Source organism: Ostrea edulis, chromosome 2, assembly GCF_947568905.1.
Source record: "Ostrea edulis chromosome 2, xbOstEdul1.1, whole genome shotgun sequence".
NCBI classification, from domain to species: domain Eukaryota; kingdom Metazoa; phylum Mollusca; class Bivalvia; order Ostreida; family Ostreidae; genus Ostrea; species Ostrea edulis.
Window position 1 is genome coordinate 40501071 of NC_079165.1, and position 15729 is coordinate 40516799.

General features: G+C 36.9%; 1 protein-coding gene across 2 annotated transcripts; it reads right to left on the reverse strand.

Annotated features, from left to right (window-relative positions):
- LOC125681209 (quinone reductase-like) lies at positions 1-14692 on the reverse strand. 2 transcript variants are annotated; one of them, XM_048921192.2, is made up of 4 exons: positions 11026-14692; positions 9179-9418; positions 4998-5065; positions 478-652 (listed from the first exon to the last, which is right to left on the reverse strand). In XM_048921192.2, the coding sequence occupies exons 1-4, from the start codon at positions 11198-11200 to the stop codon at positions 617-619; spliced, it is 519 nt and encodes a 172-aa protein (XP_048777149.1). In that variant the 5' UTR covers positions 11201-14692; the 3' UTR covers positions 478-616. The 2 variants fall into 2 exon arrangements, with proteins under 2 accessions (XP_048777148.1, XP_048777149.1); XM_048921191.2 differs by lacking the exon at positions 4998-5065 and having other exon boundaries at positions 1-652; positions 11026-12749.
- Positions 14693-15729: the final 1037 nt, after the last annotated feature.

Below are 15729 nucleotides of genomic sequence, written 5' to 3' on the forward strand. Positions count from 1 at the left end.
GCAAAATTCATTCTTTATAATTATGCAGAAATACCTGATTTGAGTCGAAGCATTAAAGCTAATATAGAAATTAACATAATAGAAGAAAAATGCATGAATATTAAAAATACAAATACAAAGGAAATTTTAAAACGTAGCGGATGTTGAACTGGAGATGGACAACATGTACAACAACAAATAAAAATAAATGAGATGATAATTTCATAATGCACAAATTGGTTTATAGCGATAGAAATCGCCCTGACATTTTCTACAAATCCAAACGCTTCTTAAAGCAATGAGTATCAGCAGAGGCTATAGGACATAGTATTAGGATTTAGTGAGTATTAGTGGGAACGACGGACATATTTGAGGTACGCGGTTTTAGTGAGTTTGAGAAGTAAACTATATCAATGTTACTGTCATTGAAACATAAAAGAAGAGGTGGGTAGCCCGACTTTCTGTCTATGACATTTTGCAGCATTTGCCATCCACTCTAGTTGCTCTAACATTGGATTGAGGTCTGACTTCAATTTTTCATTCAATACATTTCCATCTTCGTCAAATTCGTTTTGGACAAGTGGAATAGCAAAAACCCGGGACACACAAGGAGAGGACAACACCCCCAGTACGGTTCTCAGAGCAGTAGATGAACAATATCCACCATATGGCCCTTCAATCAAAGAAAGCAAATTATTATTGGCTGTTATACATGTATATGGCATATTACGTGATACATGTACATGTAACTACGTTTTGTTACAGGTACATGAACGAAATATTTACAACAGTTACTATACACAAGAGCAACATACCTGTGGAGTACCACACTAGAGAAAAAATCTCTATTACAGCAATATATCAACTGGAACATACTCAAGGAGTAATATCCTAAATGTCAGCTGTGACATCTTACATCAAGGCAAGCTACTGACAAACAAGTTGATGGTACAGGGGTTTCAACAGTCTCGTTTGAAGTCAGCATTTCGCAAATGCTATGGTCGGTATAACGATCTAGTTCGTCAATACAACCTATCATTGGGTCAAATGCTGTCTGACGAGTTTCATACCGATTGTTAGGCCGTTCTTGGCAAACTGATTTTGAGTACGAATAACTGTTTACCTGATCAGGCTATAGGGCTCACGGCGGGTGTGACCGGTCGACAGGAGATGCTTACTCATCCTAGGCACCTGATCCCACCTTTGGTGTGCCTAGGGGACCGTGTTTGCCCAAGTATCTATTTTGTATTGCTACTGGACTTTTGCGAGATGGGCTGACTTTTACAGTCAATGGCTGACTTTGACACGAGCATATAATATGGAAACCTTTTTGTGACATATCTGTATGAACCGATGCAATGTACAGAAATGGTCAAGTTCTTCAAACATTATAGAGTTGTTTCCATACTCATACACTTTCTAAAACAGTAAAGTCTACGTGACCTAATATCCCCATAAATATTTTAGGTCACCTGACCCAATGCAATTGGTCAGCATCCGTCGTCGTGCGCCGTGCTTGAACGCTTGACCATTCTTAACTTCTTCCTGATAACTACCATTTATTTTATTTTTTTCAAATTTGGTATGAAGCATCTACGGGACAAGGGGGTATAAAGTATAAATTTCAGGACTTCTGCACCCCCAGGACCTTAAGGATGGAGCAAACATTGACCAATGTTAAAAAATCTTTCTTACATCTGTAACAAAAACCGAAAACATAGATCTGGTCTGGTAAATTTCATGATATCCGGAGTAGACGTTCTGACTTCAGGACGGGGCCAAACTGGGTACTAGTATTTAGTGTTTATGTGTAAACCATTTAAATAGCATATATCTTCTTCAATGCTATGCTGTGGGCCTCTTGTTTGTTAAATATTTCAGATGAAATAATTCCAGTTCCATCCCCGCGAAGCTCTGTTTTTACATGTCAGTAATGAAACGATTAATCGGAGACTTGGACAAGACTTACGGCTTTCATAACGTACTAGGATTACTTTTCAATATTTACGTACTTCATATTGGATAGAATGAATACCTCACATGGCTATTTCTACAAACGAAATATGAGTTTTCGGTTCACGTGCGGCTTTAATAAATGTTTGGACAGAAATATACTGGGAAAATAAGGTAGAATTTTTTATATTATGATGCAAGAATACAGCGACCTGCGCCGTAAATCGAAGGTTCTTATAAGATGTGGATTTGTAGTTCTCTGGTATGTCCAAATATTTCCCCCAGAGAGCTACAGATCTGCATTAGTTCAGATGCACATGTAATTCCCAATTGTAGGTACGTTCATCATGTTCTGTGTTGTACCTGTGTGTGTTTGATTGAATAAAGCTATATAACAACTTCATACATTTTTATGATAAAATAAAACGCAAAACTCCTGCATAATAAACTTACATTCGATTTATCATGATGCAATGATTTTTTTTTTTTTGGTCAAGTCTAAACAATGAATCAAGGTATCTTTGCAAGTTAAAATTTTATACCCAGGTATGCATGCATAAATGAAATGAATAAATAGCCTTGTGTTTTTATATTTTGACAACTTCTTTAACAGGCCTACTGTAATAGTATTGTAACGTGCAGCGATCTGAATACGCACGCCGTTGCTTAGAGAGAGACTCTACCATATCACAAGAAAAGCTAGCTCACTAGTGAATAGTGATGCCGTAAAAATTCCCTACATACTGTCTGCTACACATCCCCCGCTCAGGAAAGCGTCATCCCGAAGCTTAGCTTGGGTCTTCTCCGATTTTTGGCACCTCTTCAGCAAAATCATCTGCCGTTCACGACGACAACCGCCGTAGTCCAAGGACGAAACCACGTCCGTGCATGGGCACAATGTTCCAAACATACTCTACGTGAAGCAAGCCTCCGGACAGCCAAATACCAGAGTCACTACACTGTCACCATTTTGTAACGTACAACGGTTTGAACACGCTCGTCTTTGCTTAACTTGTGTGATCAAGAGAAATCACTAACAAAGCTAGTTCAAGAGCGAGGCAGAAGTTCCCTATATACTGTCTAACAATTCGACATTACATATATTTAACGATATCGTGCTTCCATAAAATACCCCGGTTTAAATGTCCAAGTCAGCCGTTGACTGTGAAAGTCAGTCGTTCTCGCAAAACTCCAGTTATGAGATTGATCACTGTTCGTTATCTTCTCCTTTCATCAATATGTCAACAGTAATATACCCATGGAACAGTAAAATCCTACATCGATATACCATCAATTGCATACCCATACAGCAATATCCTACATCGATATGTAAGCTGTAACATGCCCAAAATCAGTACCATCCCACATCAATAACATAACCTACTTATGAAAAGAGAAAGACAACGAACAGTGATCAAACTCCTATAAGGAATACAAAATTAAGAGCTGGGCAAACACGGACCCCTGGACACACCAGAGGTGAGATCAGGTGCCTAGGAGGAGTAAGAACCCCCTGTGGACCGGTCACACCTGCTGTGAGTCCTATATATTGATTAGGTAAACGGAGTAATCCGTAGTTAATGTAAGTGTATAAAGAATGGCTTAACATTAGGTATTAAACACGTCAGACAGCATTTGACCCGAAGACAGGATGTATTGGCAAACTATATAGCTGTAACGACCATAGAATTTGTGAAATGCCGGCTTTAAACGAGACTGTTGAAAACTTGTTTGTCAGTAGCCTGCCTCGATTTAAAAACTGATCAAAACCAGAACAAGCTTTTGCATATCGAGTCGGCTGAGACATAAATACCATATGAAGGTGATATGGGATATTGCTACATGAATATGGAAAGTTGACGATGGAGAAGCTAAAGTCGGGGTGACTTTAACTTCTCCATCGTCAACTTCCCATATTTTTTCGTTGTAATTATAAAGTCGAGTTCTTAGTTTGCCGTTTACATATATGTTCAATAAGATATCTAAGTACGAAGCAGATGTGGAAGACTCTATTCTATACAATAACATTGTACATTGATATACCACAATATCCATGGAGTAATATCCTGCATCGATATACATATGTACCAACAATTGCATACCGATGGATCAGTAATATTCCATATAGATTTACCAAAAATAACATACCGATGGATCAGCAACATACCAACAGTAACACATTCAAGGAATAACGATCGATATCACTACACGGAGAGTAACGTACTCCTACACTGACTTACCGTATCTATACTGGATCCAATACCTTACAAAAAATTACATAGATATATCGCAGTATACAGTAAATGTTTTTCCAAGCCACTATCTTTACTCCTCTTGAACATTGTTGAAAATATTCACTGCTGTGAAGGAGAAAATTCCGAAATATTGTGCCACAACATAAGCGAGAAGAGTTGTAAATTCTCAAAATTCCAAAAAACGTTTCGTAAGTTTGAAATCACAAAACTTTTCCAAAATCAATAGCATCAACACGAACGATTTTTCAACGCTTTATACCACCATTCCTCATTATGAATTAAAGACTAGGCTTTTTGGATATCATAGATAACTGCTTCTCAATAAATAAAACAAAGCTCGGAAATATTCACACCTTGTTACCAGTCATCCAAAAATCACTTTCTTAAACATCACTCTGATTTTAAGCACACGTACTCTGAAGATACCGGAGTTCCTCTTGACCATTATCTGTGTCGTCTTTGGAGATCAGGTCTTCCAACATTTTGTTGGACTTCCCATGGGCATAATTGCGCTCCTATATTATCTTTTAACAATATCTCAATTCCATATATTTAAGTGAATTATAAGTAAAAGATACTATGGTTTTCCACATTTGCTTTATATTTGGATGTATTATGGAAAATATATGTTAACGACAAACTAACAGTTCGAACTTCATGACAATTGGGCTGATCTAAGTTTCTACATTGTTAACTTCCCATAGTTATGTATCAATATTCCATTACCACCTGCATATGGTGTTTATGTCTCTCAACTGATTAGATATATGAGAGCTTGTTAAGCCCAGAAATAGGCATATTTTAATTTACCCGAAAGACCCTGAATCTTTCTCCTGACCCTAGTTTTCCGGATAAATTCCAGTCCATAAGGTGGCTCACTACACCCAGAAAAAGTACCTCAAATGAGTACGAATTAATTTAATGATAAAAGATATGATGATTTACAACAAGTATAGATGCCAAAAAGGCAAAAAATATGCAAATTTGGATAAAAATATGATTTTCAAAAAAATTACTTCAACACATATGAATAAAAGGCTCTGGGGGATTTGAACTCGAGATCTGCGGTTCAGTAGTCCAATGCTTTAACCACTGAGCTACGATCATCGTATACAACGTCACATTGGAGGAGTCGTCACTGTGGAGCATGAGGGCTCGGTTCCGAAGCGGAGAAAACGCAGTATCACCGAGTATGAGATCGATTTTCTCATAAACTCATCATATTTCTGCAGACATCATATTGCATAGAGTGTGGTAGATATATTTTGATCGTTCAAATTTGTCACCGAATTTCAGAAACCCGTACTTACCTCAAACACTTCGTTCGCGTTTCACGAGTAGGTCTACAAAGTTGAAATTGATGATTTAAACCCGTCTTTCTTGGTCATTTCATCTATCTGCGTACTTGATTTGTTTGATAGAGAGTATGTATATCCCGATACCATGATTGTTGATGATTATATCGCCCTTTTGCTTTCATTTCACATGCAATTTGCACAATATCTTAACAATTTGTAATGTGTGGCATGAGGGCTCAAATATGGCATGCCGCGAGGAGTAAGCTACATATATTTTACTGTATCGCGAGGCTTTGAAGTTTGACCTTTGGGCTGATTAACATTATGTTTACCATGATCCTTTTAATATCACATATTTGTCAGTTTTCTTTTCATATTTCAGAGTAAAATATAATGCGAAAGAAGTCATATTTGTCAAGGAATAGTATGAACCACAAACGGTACATAATACGCCCGTGAAATGCTTACATAGGGTGTTTTTCTTGTGTATAATTTGTATAACTTTGCTTAAAGTAGTATCAGCCATCATGAGGCTGTGACAAACTTTCATATCAACAAAGGGTCTGTCTTAGCTTAAAAATTGAGATTTCCTCAAATTAGACCAAGTTCAACAACCTGCAATTTTTTTCAAAAATGGAAGAAAATCAAAATCCTTCACCAGATGCACATCTTCAGTAGCTATACAAACACTCCACAAAATAAGGTCCTCACTTGAAAACTGTGGGAGGAGTTGGGCAGACAAATTATGTACCCTTCATAGAATATTAATTTCTAAATAGACTAAGTTCAACAACCTGTAATTTTCTCAAAAATTGTAGAAAATCAAAATCCATCCCACATGCACATCTTCAATACCCATACAAACACTCCACAAAATAAGAAGGCTCTCACTTGAAAACTGTGGGAGGAGTAGGGTGGACAAATTATGTACCCTCTATATAATAATTATTTCCAAATAAAGGTGCAAAACTCCTGGAAAAAAGGTCGAAATGGATCAAAATTGCAGTATGATCCAGAGTGACCCACAAAGAAGCTACACAGCAAGTTTCAGCATGATATGTGAAAGGGAAATGAAATTATAAAGAGAAAACCCCGAATGGACGGACGGACAGACAGACGGACGGACGTACAGACATCGCTGTACCATAATACGCCCCGTCTAAAGACGGACGTATAAAAATGGGCTATCGGCAAAACTAAAACCTAAACAATCTAATCCATGTCCTGTACTCAAATCGCCCTCACCTGTTAGAAAGCACACTTGTATACACCCTTGGAATGACTAACGCCAAAATGAAAAAAAATATATCCTAAGAAGTACATCCACATTTAGCGAAACGAAAATTTGTAATCCCCCAAACATCATTTCCACCATTATCAAAGTCCTCCTCGTGATCACACAAATCAAATATTGTGGAGATCCGGGTTAGAATAGACCCTAAGTACTCCCTTGCTTGTCGTAAGAAGCGACTAAATTGGGCGGGCCATCGGTTGAGACAGCAAAAAACCGAGGCCCCGTGTCACAGCAGGTGTGGCACGATAAAGATCCCTCCCTTCTCAAAGGCTGTAAGCGCCGAGCATACATCTAAGCCTAAATTTTGTAACCCTTCACCGGCAAAGTTGACGTTTCTACATGGGAGGGACGTTAAACATTACACAATTAATCAAGCAAGGCACCGTCAAAAGCTAAACAATATTTATTTACATTCTCCCCATCAACAACTGAATTCATACCCTGCACAAATAAAACGGGATACCTGTATATACATATCGTTAGCCAATTTGTATGTTAGCATCTAGTAGTTTGTGTTGGAAGGACAAGTCTGTCACCTTTAGAGGACTTCTTTTTAATGCCCGTACTTTCTAAAGACAGTTCGGGTATATTGTTATCCTGATCCGTCATTTCCTCTGTCACGCTTTTTTCTTCCTCAGACTCCTCTTTCATTGCAAGTAGTTGCTAATCAATATTTTGGAATATGATAGGTGATATCCTGTAGATGTGCAATAAGGTTTCGGAAGTTTCATTTTTATCCGGGGGGGGGGGGGGGGGCAAAAATGACATATAACCCCCTAACCCCCTGCTTCCCAAAATTCCACTTCCATTTAACGCAATAGCATAATCATCTCTTCGAAGGTAATTGGTGGTATCATATAGATGTGGAATTAGGTTTCAGAATTTTCATTTTCACCTTGGGGGCTAATTAGGGATTGAGAAAACGATTTTTTTCTATAGAGAAAACCTGGTTCCCAGAACTCGTCTTACACTTTATACAGTAGCTAAATCATCTATTAGGAGGTTATTTGTGGTGTCCTTTTTAGATGTGCAATAAGGTTTTTTTCACCTTGAGGGGCAAATGGGTGGGAAAACGTGGTGTTCAGTGCATTGTGTCATGTGCAGCAAAAATATATTTACATCTCAATCATTTTAAAGATATTTGAACAATCAAAAAATGATGGGAGTTGGAATGACCCTAGGGTTCGTGCCCACCAGAATTCTTAATGCAACTTGATATGTGAAGCAAGAATATATTTGGTTTAGGGGTTAGAATCTCAATTGTTTTAAATATATTTCAACAATCATGAAATAGGGTTGGGATGACCCCAGGGTACGTACCTAACAGAATACCTAATGTATCTTGACATATATAGTAATAATAGTATAGGGTATGAAAAAGTGAAGATAACGAACAGTGATGAATCTCACAACTCCTATAAGCAATACAAAATTAAGAGTTGGGCCCCCTGTTAATTGCACCCACGGCTTGTTCGCTAGTTATACAAGTACAACGAAAATTATATTTAAGATATAATCGCATTTTCGTGTACCTTGCATGATAACCTCCGAAGTTGAGAAATGTTTTGAAATATAAAAACCGAGGCTTTTCTTTTTCAAACAACATTTCGAGACAAAGGATGTTATCCTGCAAGATACGCGAAAACAAGAACGTTATATGTATTCTAATACATTTTACATTGGTCATAACTTCTAAATGGTATATATTAGAGCTTTCATATTGTACATAAGCATTTCTTTTGACAAGATCCTACTACTGGTACCAAGCTATTTGCCCTTGTGACCTTGGCCATCTTCGGAATTGGCCATTATCGGGGGCATTTGTGTTTCACAAACACATCATGTTTTCCATTTAGTTTCAATATATATACAGACCCTGAAACGTGCTACTACACCTTAAAAACGAACCGTGCAAGAAACGAACCGTACCGTTCAAGAAACGTACCGTCCCGTTCAAGAAACGAACCGTATCGTTCAAAAAGCGTACCGTACCGTGCAGGATAATACTATGCAAACCCCGCCCCCAAAAGCCCGAAAGCGTACCGTACAGTGCAGAAAGCGTGCAATTTATGTCACGTGACCCACTTTTTCAGCCACAGTATATTATTTTCACAATGGCGCCCGATGGGAAAGGAGGTCGTAGACTATCGCTCATAAAGTCAGGGAAATGAAAATCGGACTTCGCGTGATAAAGGATAGGAATATATATGTATTATCATCATTTTATTTGATTCAAAGACAAATGCAACAGATATCTAACATTATTAATTATGAATGACTGAATGCTGACAAAAAACTAAACACGATATTTGTGAAAATCCTTTTTTTAAATCTTCATTTTCCCCCTCTTATTTTCTGGCAAAAGATCATGAAACATTGGAATATCAAGAGTAACTTACCCATGGAGTAACACACTACACCACTCGGCTTGCAACCGTACGCCCCGTCCGGGAAGGCGTCTAGGAAATTCTTCAGGGATCCTGGAATACTATTATTATATTCGGCGGACACTATCACGAAGGCGTCAGTTTCACGGATCTGTTTCTCACAGTCTAACAGAATCTGAGGAGCCCCAGAGCGCTCTGGTCCAAGAAAGTGCACAGGTTGTTTTACCATCGGAAAGTTCATTTCTAGTAGGTCTACAATTATAGATAATGATAATGAAGCAAACAAGTTGCAATAGGACATATGACAAGCTACTTACCAAATTGTTGTATCAATATAACCTGAAGTACATGTACGAAGGCTTCCAGCACAAAACATATCAAGTTATCCAATTTCATTCATGATACTTTAGCTGGTCAGAGTAATACAAGACGTAAGAGAAGGGGGTAATTGGGGCATGTGTCCCCTCCCCCACTTGATAGAGTGGTTAGTACAACCATAGTTGTGTCCCTCCCTCCAACAACAACTTAATATCAGCTAGGTAATGTCTGTCACTATTTCTTTTTCCTCAAAACTCTTCTTTTATTTCAAGCAGTAACCAATTAATCTTTTGAAATATAATTGGTGGTGTTCTTTAGATGTGCAAGAAGATTTCGAAATTCTTAGCGAAATCATATTTTGGAACATGGTTGATGGTGTCCTGTACATGTGCAATAGTTTCGGAATTTTCATTTTCACCATGGGGGCCTAATGGGGATAGAAAACGACGTGTTTTCTTTTAAAAAGCACAGCAAGAATATAATTATCTGGTAATGGGGTGAGGATCTAACCTGTTTCAAGTACAAATGACCCAGTGACACTTGCAGAACAGAATAATACATCTTGATATTTAAATAGAGATTTCAGGCAATATAGAGGTAATGCATTCCTCCAGGGGTCGTATTCTCACCTGAACATTTTAGGCTAAATTTGATCGGGTACATTCAGGTAAATTATAAAATAACTATTGTGGTTTCTTTGCTAGTTTCCTAAGTACGACGAAATGTTATTTAAAGACAAACACTCGCGTGCCGTTATTACTGTCTTATAACAGCATCTAGTTATCATTGAAATTAAACTAAACTTGTAAATTCATTAAAAAGGCATATTTGAGTAACGAAACAAAAACAATGAAAATTCCGAAACTATTGGCCTAGTCTGTTTCACCGCGAGCATCTGTTCATCTTCTTTGTCATCGCGTCCATTGTGTCATACATATACATGATGTAGCATAGACACAATACCTAATTGGTAGGCTTATCACATACAAAGACACGCTAGAATGTAAATATCGTTAGTCCTACCACAGTAGTAATAAGGTTTTTTTTCTTCTAATTTGGCTTTGCGCACGTACATGTACAATACGTCTACACACTTTATGTACATGTAAGCCATGAACAGTGAATGGACAGTGTATAAGAATGAGTCCACTTATCATACCAGTAGTACAGAAAGATGAAGCAGAGCATGAATAATATTAAGTCAGTCTATTTATCGAAGTTGATGGTCGTGACGGCTGATTTTACAGAAAGATGAAACAGAGCATGAATAATATTAAGTCAGTCTATTTATTCGAAGTTGATGGTCTTGATGGCTTATTTTATAGTGTAGTGTATTGTAACACCTTGCGAAATCTAATCTTGTATGTCTGCAATTCCCTATGAAAGCTTTATCTAGAGAGCAAAACATGAATATGTGGACATGGCGTTCTAAGTATGTAATGAGAACTTGTGCTAAATCGATTTCAAACCCAAGTTGTGGCTGAACAGGATTACAAGAACGTGTTTTCGAGAATAAGAATTTATAAAGTCAATTCCCTTACCGTAAAAAGTCACCTCAAAGTTTCGATTTTCTAGCTGTTTTCGCACAAAATTGGCCACTTTTATTCCTTGTCTCCCATCACGGATACTCCCAAGGACCAACAATACTTTTAATTTGTCGCCGTTTCCCATCTCAGCCTGTTGTCTTGCCAGTGATGCAAGGTAGTTTCTATACATTTAGATTCACAAAACACCTTTATATGATCAACATAACACACTGTGACCGTATCGTCGTGCCCCTTTGACCTCTCAGCACACAATATGGATTACCTTTTTTTTTTCAATTCTGTTAAGCGGCGATTTAATTCCGCCCAGAACGCAATTACATGTAGGTTAAGGACTTCCATAGCGAAATTCTTATAATTTTGGCGAGAAATTACTTCTCAAATTCACAAGTACATTGTACATTGATTGATTGATGTTTTTCGCCACACTCAACAATTTTTCAGTTATCTGGTGGCGCCCGTTTTTTTATTGGTGGAAGAGAAAACCCAGATACAATGTACCTGGGAAGAGACCACCTACCTTCCGAAAGTAAACTGGGAAACTTTCTCACTTACCGGTGCGAGCGGGATTCGAACCAGCACAGACAGAGGTGAGAGGTCGCGTGATTTTGAGCGCGATGCTCTAACCACTCGGCCACGGACGCCTCATAAGAGAGGCCCATGATCCACATCGCACACCTGAGTCACCTTAGCCCATATTTAAAGATTTTCCCTATATATCCGCATGTAAAACTTTGATCCTTGTTGTGGCCTAAACCTATCACATGGGTTATGATTTTTTTAAAAAGCCCTAATTTACACTACAAATTCAATGTATATCAGGAAGCTTTCATCTAAATGTAAACTTCTCTAGCCCATTGATTCTTGAGAAGAAGAATTTTAAACATTTTCTTGATACATTTGTATGTAAAACTTGGATCCTCTATTGTGGCCTCACTCTTTCCCTAGGGGGTATGATTTTAACAAACTTGAATCTGCACTATGTCAGAAAGCTTTCATGTAAATGTAAACGTTTCTGGCCCAGTGATTCTTCAGAAGATTTTTAGTGGTTTTCCCTATCTATTTGTACATGTATGTAAAACTTTGATCCCCTATTGTGGTCCCACCCTACCCCAGGGGGCCATGATTTCAACAAACTTGAATCTGCACTATGCCAGGAAGCTTTCATGTCTGAAATCTAAGTCAAGATTACTATGTTGTGCAATCATAACGGACTCCTTATCTTCACCTACTCGTCATTTGTTCTTATACGACTTATTTAATTGTTTAAATATTTAAATAGCGTTTAGGGCAATATGGATTTTACGCTTTAAAAATAAATTTATTATTATTTCATGTAAACTTGTCTGGCCCGGTAGTTCTACAGAAGATTTTTTAATGATTTTCCCTATATATTTGTATGTAACACTTTGATCCCCTATTGTGGCCCCATCCTCCCCCGGGGTCATGATCCTAACAAACTTGAATCTGCACTATGTCAGAAAGCTTTCAAGTAAATGTGTACATTCCTGGTGGCATGAGGAGTATGTGCACCAAGGCTGACGGTCCTAACGACAATAGTTAGGTTTGTATCCTGTCTATATACACTTGATGATGAAAAACATTTTTTACTGTCATGTTCTCATAATGAGGAAGAAAGAAATGTTTTATATAAATTGGTGAATAACTGCTGTAAGAACTTTTGTAACCTGAATAATGATCAAAAGTTGATCTGACTCATGACAAATGAAAATGCACAAACAAATCAGTAAAATGATTTTAAAAACAGGGATATAGAATACTAAGGGTTGTATAACTAGTATGTATAATTTACTCCTTGTCGCTTTCAAATAAACACATCTATAAATAAGCTAGCTGTCTCGAATACTTCGGGTACAAGACTGCCAGTCTGATTGACTTAGCAAAGGCACCGTCCCTTGGTACCCCCTGTATTCGTGACAACATATTATGATATTGTTTTATTTTCCTACCCATGTAACATCCTTGTTGTACATCGCATTTTCAATCAGTACTATAAGCGAACTCTAGACCAACATCAATGTAGAAATGGTATACATCTGTATATCGTATTGTGTAGTTCTATTTAATTGTATACAATACTCAAGTAAGCAGTCTTGAATATATAGCATCTGTATATGGTATGCATGTGTATATATTGTGGTATCATGTATTTATTTTTGTGTATACTATAAATAAGCTGTCTTAAACACTTAGGGTACAAGACTGTCAGTCAGATAGACTTGGCTAAGGCACCGTCCCTTGGTACCCTCTGTGCTTGTGACAACATTTTATAATATTGTCTTACTTTACTTCCCATATAGCACACTTATTGTACAGTACATTTCCAATCAGTATTGTGATGAGAATTCAATACCTATGTCAATGTAGAAACCCTTAACGTGTATATGGTACACGTGTAAATTGTATCATGTAGTTATAATGTTTAATTGTTAATTTGTATATGCCCCCTGAGGGCCCTTGATTGGTGAATAAATATATAAATATAACGTTTTCTATTATTGACCTTGAAACAATAGGCAGCTTTCTCCCATCATGGTACAAAATATACAAAGTTGTAAGATCCTGGAGCTTACGGTTTAGTCCGTACTCTGACTACAAAGCGTGGAACAATTACATAAATCGAAATCAGAAGGGGAGGGTAATAGAAGTATCCTTGCATACATGTACGTCAGGTGTCTGTGATGTTTTGGAGCTGCAAAATGAGACACTAGTAGATGCAGTGTGTGTGTGTGTGTGTGTATTAGTTGTCTTATCCTGTGGGGATCCGGGTTAGAATATGTCCTCAGTACCCCTTGCTTGTCGTAAGAGGCGACTAATAAATGGGTCGGTCCTTCGGATGAGACCGCAAAAACCGAGGCCCCGTGTCACAGCAGGTGTGGCACGATAAAGATCCCTCTCTGCTCAATGACCAATTTTGATTTCCATAAGATATCATGCATCTAATAAGATACTTATTATTGACCCTATTCTGGCCAGCGAGGATTTAATACCTTATTCACACAGCACGGAGTTCAAGCCACAGACTGTTAAATCGCTAAACTGAAAGTTCTTATAAGGTCATGGCGAGGTTTCAAACAAGGGGGGGGGGGGGGGGGGGGGGGGGGTGCTAAAACGCGGAACGGAAAATGGAACGGGACAAAAATGGAACGGAATTTAAAAATTGGAACCATTTAATGTAGCTAAGATATTATCTCAAAACAAGCTTTATTTAGGATGTTGCTAAAAACGCGAAACGGAATTTAAGAACAAGAATGATTACTGTGCTATAAATATAACAAAAAAATCAGGGGAAAATGCTTTATTTTGATTAAAATAAAAAAAATTCGGAATTTGGTTACAAGCAGTAAAAAAAACGTCTATCTTAAAATTCTGCATCATAAACCTTTGGACATCGTAAAACCCTCATCACTTTCTGAAATACCTCCATAGAAACTACTAAAACCCAAAGTAGACACATCACTTTCTGAATATAAAAAAATCTGAAAGCGAAAAATATCCGAAATAAAACAATCCAAACATACTACAATTTCTTTTTTTTATTCAATATCTTTTATTTCTAGCTAACATACATTTGATATTTGGGGGTAATGTCTCCGCAGAGACCCCCGAATAATCCTCACCTAGGGTGCCAGGGGCTCCATGGATTGGAGATATATATATATATATATATATATATATATATATATATATATATATATACACTGTACATATATATATGTTAACTATACATGTGTATGCATATTTAAGAAATATATCTACATGATATCAAACATAGTATAGTTGATAAGATTGTTTTTCTTTTACACTTAAATATTTACATGCTAGATAGCAATATTTTTCAATTTAAAAAAAAAGCATGAAATAATATTGTTCATGGTAGAGATAAAATGACGAAATATCAGTGTAAATCATTCTCGCATTAATGGCTGTAAATGATAATGATAGTAATAAAAAGACAAATTAGGTGTCAAAAGGACATCAGCATGTAAAATCTAATCTACACTTAATACATATAAAGCAATGATTGATCCATATTGTTGCAGGGGAGACACAATCACAAACAGTTCACCACTCCCCTAACAACAAGTACTGAGGAACAGGTCACCCTCAAGTACTGGTGGAGTGCTATTGTTGGAAACTAAATATCAAATACATAGTACAGATTATTGCAATACATTTGTGTTATAATATAAAACATTAAAGTAACAAAGAAAGTCTCTCAAATAATTTGTGATCTAGGAAATCGTACTTTGATTTCTTTAATGTTTAGTATGTTCTATAACAGTCTAATTTAACCTGTATTAACAGATTATTCACACTTTCAGTTTTGTTTTCAAGTCTTAACATCATTTTACTTTTGTAAATTCTGAAAGCAATATATGAAATCACAAAGTTAAATGCATGCACTTTAGGATTATCTTCATGAAAAAAGCCGAGAACAATGTTTTCATCGAATGTCAAATTCGAGCACCATTTCAACAGTATTTCATATCTGTCTTAGATTTTAACATTCAAAAATTAAATGTGCATTGTTTTCAATGACATTAGCACAAAATGTACAGTTTCTTTGAACATCTTTTTTCCATTTGCTAAGTAGATAATTGTTGCATAAAATATTATGCAAAAGTTTGTAGTTAAATTCAGCAACATTTTTATCAACAACTTTACATACATTATTTC